We start from the raw sequence: 11,227 nt of genomic DNA, 5'->3' as shown, positions 1-11,227 counted from the left end.
ATGAAGCATTTATTTTATACGGATGGCTATAATAAAGTTATGCCTTCCATCATGTACCACTGATGGAGTACGAATGCCATGTTGAAAGGAGAACTGAAATAAAACAAATTTATATTATTAAATCACTTTTTATTTTAAAATTACATCTAGAGATTTTTCATTGTGAGTAATTGAAGCAAAAAAACACTAACTGAGACTTCTTTCATAAAACAGAAAACTGTTATGAAGACTAATATGATAAGAATAAAACTATTAACATCTACAGAAAGGATTATTTTATCTGATATCCTTTTTTACACCCATAAAATTGTGAAATATTAATAATTCTTCTAAAAAATGGCAACATTAGGCTGAAAAAAAAGAAAGAAAGAAAAAAAAATATTGAATATTATGATCATAGTGTATACCACTAGTGGCACATGACAGCCAAAGTTTAAACAAGTAAAGACAGGATGTTATGTACCACCTGTAGTGCATTCAAGAGAAAGTTCTCAATGCAGTCATTCTGTCACAAAACATAACATAAAGCCATAAAAATAGCTGTATCTAAGATAGAGTTCACAATGAGGCCTTACATACCTATTGCATAATTAGAGAAACGTGGAGAACGTGTTAATTGCAAAAAATCTTGAAACAAATGCATACTGTTAATGCATATTTGTGGATTTAAATGTACAAACAGTCCACATTAATGCAATTCTATGATAGGTGTTTGTATACTACCTTTGTTTGCAGTAGCTGAATAATTCTAATAGCTTCACAATTTTTGTTTTTTACTAAATTAATTACTTTTCTATTTGGTTATATATATATATATATACATGTTAATCAGCACTTTTTCAGCAACAACATCAAAATTTCAATGATATGGTTATAGATTCTTAACCTGGAGGCCAAATCATTTGTCGACCTCCCAAAATGTGTACATGAAGATGATAAACTTCCTGTCCTCCATGTGGGCCATTGTTAATTACTATACGATATCCATTGTTCAATCCCTGCTCCTTGGCTACTTTCTGGGAAATAAATAACAAATGTCCTAGAAGCTGTAAGATAAAAAAAAATGTACGAATGAAACATTTGCACTATCCATAACCAATTAATAGAACAATGCTGTATTACCTAGTAAATACACAAGTGATTTGAGAAAAATAAACAAATATATCAAGTTCACAATAAATCGGGAATATATAGCCTCATCAATGTTTTGAATAATTGTGCTAGATTGTTGATGAATACAGCATACAATGCATCATTATTCTGTAAGTTAGTTTTTAAAAACTGCTTGTAATGTTTCATGTGGGATAACTAGTTCTGTTCTGTTTTCTTTCAAATGAATTTTGTTTGTAAATTACTGAAACTTGAGATTGATTTTCAATCATTACATATGAAGATCAGCTTTGTTTGTTATGAATGTTAAATAAGTCCTAGCTACATCAATCGAGGCATAAACATAGGTAGTTGAACTAGAACAAGAAAACTGTGTTTAAGATTTATTTTCTTAAATATGCAAAGTTCAAACCTCAATGTATTGATAAAACTGTGGACCATTAAGTGGCAATATTTCAATCAATTATTTTGATAATGGATAAATGGAATAATCAAAAACAGTAATAACCTGAAACACAATTATTTTAAAATAATAATAAGAAATCATAATGGCAATATTTTGATTACTTAGATACTTGGAATAATTGAACACAGTAATAATCAAAAACACAAATTTCAAGTAGGTGTTTAACTTAATGGCATTAATAAATCTAATCATAATTTTTGTTAGTTGATTATCTTATGGGAGACTAATCGATATGATTGATTATATCATTTAATTGCTCAGCTCTGATGACAACTTCATAATCAATTTTGGGATTTTTCTAAGGTTTTTAGAATATTAAAATACATATGAATCATATAGCTGTAAAGAAAATATATTGTTAATCCAAAATTACAAAGTACACAATGTACATACTTTACCAATGTCCACATATTTTGTCTACATTATTACTATTAAAGTGTAAAGACATTATTTTACTGAACTATTCTAAAATATTACAGCATTAAATCTTGGTAAAGCTCATGGGTATTGTTTATTTACTTTGAATGTTAAGCTTATGCACTGTTAATAACAAAGTGGTTAAGGTAGAAAACCCAACCTCTTTAAAAGTAATGTTAAGACCGAAAATGTTCACGTACAGATCTTGTCAACAAACTGGCTGTAAATACAAAAATGAAATGAGCAAAGCTGGAGATGGGTGTTCTTAACAGAGTAATTCAAGTTCAAATTGTTTGACAATAATCAGTGACAGTTTATCTACAGGGGGAGAGGAGACTGTATCATAGTCAATGTACAACATCTACAGTGAAGCATGGAGAGGGATCAGTAAATGTTTGAGGCTGCATCTCAATCAACAATATTAGTAATCTACACAAAATTGTTGGCTTGCTGATTAATCCATCATATCATTTTCCGCAAGAACATTATTCTACAGGCAAGGATTCATCTTCTACCAAGGCAATGATCCCAAGCATACAATAGCAAATGTGATGAAATGATATTTTAACAGTTATTTATCAGTTATTTTTGAGTATATATAGTTTTCACATAACACACAAACAAGAAAGTTGTTTAGCAAATTTCATTTTAACTGCCCGTGTTCCTTTGGAGATAAAACCTGCTCTGGCCATGAAATATATGGTTGTAATGGTGCAAGTTGTGCAATAATATAGACAGTTGTGTCCTCCAATGACATATCAAATGTGGTATATCCAGTTGAAACTGAATTAACTTAAGACAATGAGATATGTCCACTTAAAAACAGGAGATTTAATCAAGGTTCTAATTCCAAAGCAATGATATATCTTTGAAATATTAAGACTGAATTAAATTGGGCTATGAAAGAGTTTCCTACACTTTGTATATAAAGTTAACAGCAAATATATCAAACAAACTTAAAAATTTAACAAAGGTCACTATTCAATGAAGCAACTTTGGATTATGGCCTGGATATTATACTTTCCAAATTCAAGACAAAAAAGTATTATTCTTGCAATACTAAAAGCCTACCTGCCAACCTAGAAATAACCCCCTTTTTGATGCACAAAATGATTAATAGGAATAATAATATTACAGCACTGGAAACTTGGTAATTAACAGTTACCCCTAACTTGAAAAACAATTAAATCAACTCAATAAGAAGTCAAGTTCAATAACAGTAACCTTAAAAAACTAAAATTGTGCCTACTAAATTCATACTGCATGTCGCTTGCTTCTTACCCTAATGTACACCACATTTGGTTTGTGTGAATAAAGTAAAAGCTAGAAAAGCATTTTTAAACTCTGAAGAAAATGAAAAAACTATATAGGTCACAAAAAAGAATAGTTGTTATAAGTTCATAATCAAATGTATTTTTAGTTGTTTATCAAGATTAAATGAAATCCACTTGTTAGTATTTTTCACACTCTGAAATGAAAATAAAAGTTAACCCAAACAAAAAATTCAAAGTTCAGAAAAAAAAGGGCACAATGAGCTATTACATTCCTTATATGAGAGATTTGTTAGCTGTACATTATAATGTGTAACAGATGGTTAAAAAAACTTAAAAAACATCCTTATTTTATTTCATATACAAGTATTACCTTAACATGTAAAACAAATCAAATGTCAAGATCAATTTTAGAAAAAATACTTAACTTAAAATATAACAGTCTTCAGATTCTAACATAAATAAATGGCTGAATTTTCCATAAAACATATTCCCTTTGATGTTGAATATTGTTTATATATTTTTCTTTCAGCATATGAATATGCATACAGCAACAGGGAGGTTGGTTGAACTAGTGGGATAGTTTTCAGGGTAAAGAAGAATTATACGTTTGATGGGCTTTAGATGGGCTACACTCGAGCAGGTTAGGTATTAGGATGTTTGGGAAAGCTCTAAGTATATTCGTTAATAACAGTTTAAAATAAACTTTCATAGTGGTGAAGGAACTTGGAAAACGTGAATAAACAAACCAATACGATATAGCCAGGACAATGAAGTGTTTGAATATAGGAAAATTAAAGCATAATAAGATAAATAATAGTTCTAAAGATAAGTCTGTCAGATTTAAAGATAAACACAGCATGAGGTAGTAATTTCTATTATATTCTTAGTTATGATTTTTCTTACTGTTTATGTATTTTTACCTTCTACTGTTTGGTTCAGTTATATGAACAAGAGGTTCCCCTGGCAGTGACATATGGATACATTGTTCGTGATTAATTATGTAAAACTAATGTTAAGTAATTATATAGCCACGTGAAATGTAATCTTATGGCCTGGCAAGACAACAAAAAAGCTTTAAGAATTGAAGTTATACTGATGATGACCAGAGAGAAGAATGTTGTTAGGTTAGAGATCTCTCAATCTGTGACAAGCAACATATTTGATTTATTACAAGATATTATTGCAAATACTTATTTGATATTATATTTGTGATTTAATATTATTTCCTGGAAAAGTGTCTAATACTGTTATTAGGAATAATCTTACAAATTAAGTTTTTCTTCACCTGATTTTTATTATTTCTAACATTATTTTGTGATTTTTTTATTGGCAACTTTGTTTTCTTTATTTTTAGAGGTATTGGTGTTTATATTGGAGATTTAGTTGTTTCAAATAAATCTCATAATTTTTCATACCTGGTAGTAATGTCATTATTTGAAATGTCACAATAGTAGATTAGAGGATAAGTTTAGTTTCGACTATTCTAATGCTAGGAGTATGGTGAAACAAAATGGATGAGTTCAAGGCTCTAGTTGAAATTGAGAATTATTGAAACTTAGGTAGAAACTTACATCAATAGTAGAAATTATTCTAAAATTGTTATAAGTTATTTAAGAGTAATGGACACAGAAACTGGTACTTTACAGTCAAATAGTAAAAGAAGAGAGTTTAATTGAATTGGTTCAGGATGATTTTATATACCAAATATTTAGAGAGCCAACTGGGGAAGATAACATATATCAGGTTAATTGCTAACCATTAATGAAGATATGTTTCCAAGAGTTGAAGTGAGGGAATATTTGGGGAAAATTAATCATTGCATAATTAGGTTTGTTGTATGCTACTGTACATATTGAAATAAAAATAATTAATATTTTAGTTCCTAATTTATAAAAAGAAAATTTTGAGGTCATGAAACAATATATATTATTAGCAAATAGGGATAAAGTTGAAAGGTAATGTGGAACAGACTAGGGAAAATTTTTAAAATAATTTATTTGTAATTAAAGATATGTTTGTTCTTAAAGCTATATAGGATAAAGAAGATCAACCCTAATTGGCTTACTACAGACATAAAGGAGAAACCCAGTGGTAAATGCCATAAACTTAATAAGTTTAAACTGAAAAGCAGATTGTAAAACTTGCAGAACTATATGAAAGCTGGTAGTAAGTAGAAATATTGAGAAATTACAAATAGAGAAAGCACCAGAGACATACAAGGTTTTCCCCAGGGTTTTAATACAGGTCAAAGATCAGATATATAAGCCTTTCTTTCACTTGGTAGATCAATAGAGAGTGGACTGCTATCTGAAGATTAAAGAGTTCCTAACATTAGTCCTATTTTTAAATGGAGTAATAAGATTTTTCCATGGCTAATTAGTATTACTTCTGTAATAGGAAAAAGTCTAAAGAGTCTGATAAAAGAAGATTACCAAAATCATTTAGTAAAACATGATACCACAAAATTTCACCAAGGATAAATCTTGCCTTATTAGTTTTTGGTTTTATTTTGAGGAACAAGGAAAATGAAAAAAGTGTGGAATTTACTTATATTTTCAAAAAACTTTTTATAAAGTGCTACATAAAATATTAGCTAAAGAAAATCATATTAGAATGAGAAAGACTTAACTGGATTATATGATGGTTGAATTAGGGAAAGCATGATTTTAATACTTATATACTTGAATTTCAATCATGAATTATTTTAATCATTGTGAAGAGATAATTTAGTATTACCACAAGTTTTCTCATCAAATAGTTGAAAGTTATACTGTCTTTGTTTTTCTAAGGTTGAAGTGAATTTGTTTGCACTGACTTATAATTTAATTCTCACATCGAACAGTATTAATTGTATTTTTCACCATGTTGCAGGTTTCATACTATCAGAAACATAGTTTGAAAATGTCAGTAAAAAAGAAACTAGCTGGAAATAAGAATATCAGTCTCATGTGAGAATAATTGATGAGTTGAATGTAATTGATTAATTAGCCTAGTGATTAATGGATTAGCAAATTCCATTAATTGCCTTATATAAGAAAGGATATTGATCTGCAGAAGGAAGGCTACTAGGATGATTCCAGGAATTGACGATTCGTCTTACAGGAATATCTTAAGATATTTTATTTGCTCTTGGGAAAACAAGGGTAAGATGAGATCTTGTTGAAGTTTACAATACTACCTGGTGTATCAACACAATAAAGTTCTATGATTTCTTTGTGTTATATTATGAAGTTAACAGAACATAAGACATACATTTAAGATTTGGAGAAGACAGGCCAGGTTTCAGTTAAGAAAGCTATGTCTTTCTAACAGGATGATCGACTTTTGGAATTAGTGCTTTCTGCAGTAGTCGATGCCAGGTCTTTAAGAGGGAAATTAATTATTTTCTAAAAATAAAGGGTTGGTGTGTAAAGACAGCCTTGAAGGACCATATCTTTCTCCTGTTATGCATATGCAATGTTATTACTTCAATAAAGATCTGTCAAAATGCTGTCATCTTAGACAGTTACAATTCCTCACAAGAATATATTATATATTTGTACAGACTTGTTCTCAAATCAATAATGGCACACCACATAAAGTGGGTTTTAGAATTTATGACATGAAACTAAATTGTATCTTACATATAGAAGGAAATGTGCACTGATTTTCACTTACAACATACAATTAAGGCATAAAAGTAAAAAACTCGGTAAGATAGCCAACAAAACTGGAAATTGAACACCTACAACAACACTTTTACAGGGATGGAGTGTTGAATTTTTCTATCATTACCATTGTAACAAATTCACATACCTCTTCATCAGCATCTTCAGCCATGGCCAGTTGAGGAATTGGTTTCTTTGGAACAACAAGAATGTGAACAGGGGCTTGTGGATTAATATCATGGAAGGCCACACACTAATGGGTATAAACATTAGAGTGAATAAATTTGCCATTATAGTCTGCATGAGGAAAATATAAAATATCATATCAAAAGTAAATCAGAAGCTGCAAAGTAGTTTAGTTCATTTTGCATATGTTTATATCATGTAAAGATTTTTATGAAAACTGAAAAACACATAAAACCATTAATTATACATACGAATTCATGAGGTTGGATATGTTCAAGTTCATTACAATAAATATAGTACATGCATGCACACATGTATATGTACATTTACATGCAATTTGTAAAACATATATGCTATTGTAAAAACCTAAGCATAACAATGATCAAGACATCTAAGGGTTATCCTTCTGCCCACCCTGGTGAAATAAATAAATATAACCACTTCAAAATAAATATACTGAAACCACAGTCCTTTGTACAAATTTAAATAAAGAGCATACAATACATCCTCAACAAATTACTGTATTTCACAGGTTTTATAATTCCTACAAAGATGTAATTCTGCTAAAAAGAATGTCTGGGTCTGAGTTCACAACAAAGCTTATACCTATCAGTTACCATTAATTTTTGCTTTGTTATTTCACTGTATAAGCGTATCATACACAAGCAGTTTTCCAATTAATTTCCTATAAAGTTAGTATCTGAATCAAGTAAATTCAAGCTCAGTTTAAGTCTTTCTTCATAATTACTTTTTTTTTTTCCAATAATCAGGGATAATTCTAGTAATCTGTTTCTCAACTTTTTCCAAAATGTTTAAGACAATAATTAAGGAGATGAAAATGTGCAAAGTACTCTAAATAATACCACATAAAAAGAGTATACAGGGTTACAACAATGTTGTAAATTTAAATATAGTAATTTTTATTAAAAGATCCCAGAAAGCAATTTGTATTTTTCAAAAAGTTCAGCCAAAGATCAAAGGTATATTTCAATAACCACATCTGTATCATCCTTACTCTAAATAATCTCAATGTTTCTATCAATCACAAGTAATTTCAAAATTTGGAAACTGACTTGAATTAAGTTACGAAGCCCTATAGTTTTGAATTATATATTATCTTTCATGTAGACAATGCCATGTTTAGGTACCCACAGTTGCAAGGGGGTTGCAGAGCCTAAAGAGGCCATATGCTATATATTCAAAGAAATTTTAATTTTTCACATAAGTAAGAAAATTCTCTGACAACATGGATCTTTATATATATATATATATATTATTTTGTTTATTTTCAAAATCAGCCCTTGATTTTGACTTCCACCCCCCCACCCTCTGGGGGCCACAAGATGATTTTTCTGGGAGGACTGCAAAGCTACTAAACACGACACTGCATGTAGATTGGTAATATGGAACATAACCTACTGAACTTGTATATAATTTTATGAAGCTATGATGAGATTCATGTGGTAAATTCCTTACAAGTGACTAAGCTTACATTTGGGCACCTAATATTACTAGGAAAAAAAGTAATCAATGTTGTGGTGGACAAATACTAACATTTAACATTTCAAGAATGCATACAGCTACTCACCATAAAAAAGATGCAAGAATTTTATATGCTTTTGTATTAGATCATTTATCTGATAATCTTTTGATGTTTATAACTGATTTCAACTAAGTTTTTTTTCATAAAAGGGAAATCCTCCCTCACCGATCTGTTAACTTTTTTTGGGGGGGGGGTGTTACATGTTATCTGATGATGGAAAAGTGTTGACTTAGTATCCTTAAATTTTCAAGAAGCTCTTAAGATACCACACAAAATCACATAGGTGCGGTGTAGGAAGGACTGGTAATTTACATAACATTATAGAACAACAAAAGACCTTACAGTCCATCTATGCCATCCTAGTCACTAAATTAAACACTAAAAAACTCCAAGCCAACCCTTATCATTTGCATATTTATCAAGTTTCCCTTAAACTATTTTAAATTAACTGCATCTACCACATCTAAAGGCCAACCACCCTGTTAGAAAAAATAATGCTGTCTTAACTGAAGTTGACTCCTACCCAGCCAAAATTTATACTTGTGTCCCCTAGTCTTACCATTCTCACCATTAAATATGAAATAAGATGGTGCATCAACACTATCACTTACCTTAACAGTATTAAACACCACAATCAGATCCATTCTAACCCTTCTTTTTTTTAAAGAAAAAACAAATTCAGAAAACATAACCAATCCTCATATGACAACCTTTCCATTCCAGGTATCATCCTAGTAACCCTCCTGTGAACCCTTTCCAACAAATCAATGTCCTTTCTAAAATAAGGAGCCCAAGACTGAACATAGTACTCCAAATATGGTCTAACCAATGACCTATGTAATGACATTGTAACCTTTTTAGACTTGTTAGATGGTTAGATTTATAAGAGAAAGCAAATGTTTGTTATTACAGACATCCAATCAAACTGGACATTTATTACTAGTAGAGTACCTCAGAAGTCAGTGCTTGGAGTCACATACATATAAGTCATAACTATAAATAATCAGAGGAACATTAAAATCTAGCTGAGGCGAGTCATTGATGTTTAAAGAATGAAGGCCGAACTGTTTCAGTTTAGAAATTAATGAGTATTAGTGATGAATTCTAAGATATTAAGTGGTGCGATACAAGGACGAAAACAGAAATATTGTATACACTAACACAGATGAACTTGAAATAATACTGTTTATTTGAGTAACTAGAAATGGTTTGAAAACTAGGACAAGACTGTTTCAACTACTAAGATTCAAACACACACACTTGTCCATTCAGAGAATAAAGAAGTGATGTTTCCCAAGACTGCAACATTACTAATACATTCTCATGGGAAAGTTGGGCTATCACTTTCCACAAATTCTCAAAAATTGCATTATTTATGGAGAAATATTGCAGTCTAGAAGCATAGGTTCACAACTTCACAGTGGTCCAAACTTAACACTGTTACAGACAACTAAAGTCTGAAAATACTACATAAATTTTTAATACTGCAGAAATAAAGATATAGAAAAGCTAACCACGGCTACCACACTGTTAGCTCATACTTACTCATAAATAGGATAATACTCCTGTTGAAATACTTTCCACACTTAACAGGGAAAGACAACAATTACTTCACTGTGAAAAAACTTCTAAACATAGACAATGTACCAAACAAAATTTATATAAAAAAAAGGATTGTAGACTGAAATATTTTAAACAACTGAGTTTGCAGAGTTTACTATTAGTATTATATCAACTATCACTACTTTAAACTCTGACACTGTTAAATTATATGTAGTATATCACTTAAAGTAAGATCTCTTTCTATACAAAACAGTTATATCTATACATAATGTAAAAATAATATATAAGACTGAATTACAAAAAAAAAATTTAAAGAACAATCAAATAATTACTGTTCCATTTCTTCACATGCAGTATTGTTGAAAAACTTTTGCAAATCATTTTATCAGATTACCAAATGATTAACACTGTGCAATAACTGAATAAGTCTGTTTGCAAAACTTACCTGAATGCTACTCTATGTTTAAATCATGAAAAGGCCACAGATTAAATTTGTTTATATCTGTAGTTTGTGAAGATATAGTTTTCACACAACAAATATATACTTAGTATTTTTTTTTTCATCTAATAAAGTTCAAATGTTAAAATAAATGTACCAGAGTTACTTTTAGGTTATTGCTTTTTCATTTTTCCAGAAATTATGTGGATTAATGGATAAGTACATATAAGTAGGTCACTAGGGCTAAATGCTAGGCTTAGGTTAGTATGTAAAGATGAGCAAATTGGCTGGTTAGACATGTGGGATCAGTTCAGTGGAAGAGGTAGCTTTTTTGGAATGGATGCTTTACATTTAAATAGAGTAGGGGCTGGCTTGTTTGCTAAGGCTATCAACTCAGCTGTAAGGGAAGTTTAAACAAGGACTAGACAGTGGTGAGGGCCAGGAAAAATTAAATGCAAAAATAATAAGTGGCAGAGAAAAATTTAGCATTGGAAAAGAGTATAGAAGTAGTTATAAGGATAGGCTTAATTGTTGGTATTGTGATGATAGAAGTAAGAGAAATAAAATATATGACCTTAAAGC

The 11,227-nt window shown here is 30.1% G+C and overlaps 1 protein-coding gene across 1 annotated transcript in view; it reads right to left on the bottom strand.

The window, feature by feature from the left end:
• Positions 1-802: 802 nt before the first annotated feature.
• The window catches only part of LOC106463429 (histidine triad nucleotide-binding protein 1-like), a 12,755-nt gene continuing 2,330 nt past the window's right edge, over positions 803-11,227 (bottom strand). Inside the window, exons 2-3 of the mRNA XM_013923456.2 lie at positions 7,063-7,167; positions 803-1,046 (exon numbers count right to left, since the gene is read on the bottom strand). Of these exons, the coding sequence (XP_013778910.1) occupies positions 882-1,046; positions 7,063-7,167 (270 nt within the window). The 3' untranslated portion in view covers positions 803-881. The remainder of the gene's footprint in view (positions 1,047-7,062; positions 7,168-11,227) is intronic.

The sequence above is a fragment of the Limulus polyphemus genome, unplaced genomic scaffold (assembly GCF_000517525.1).
Source record: "Limulus polyphemus unplaced genomic scaffold, Limulus_polyphemus-2.1.2 Scaffold1404, whole genome shotgun sequence".
Lineage (NCBI taxonomy): Eukaryota > Metazoa > Arthropoda > Merostomata > Xiphosura > Limulidae > Limulus > Limulus polyphemus.
This window is presented reverse-complemented; position numbering and strand designations above follow the sequence as displayed.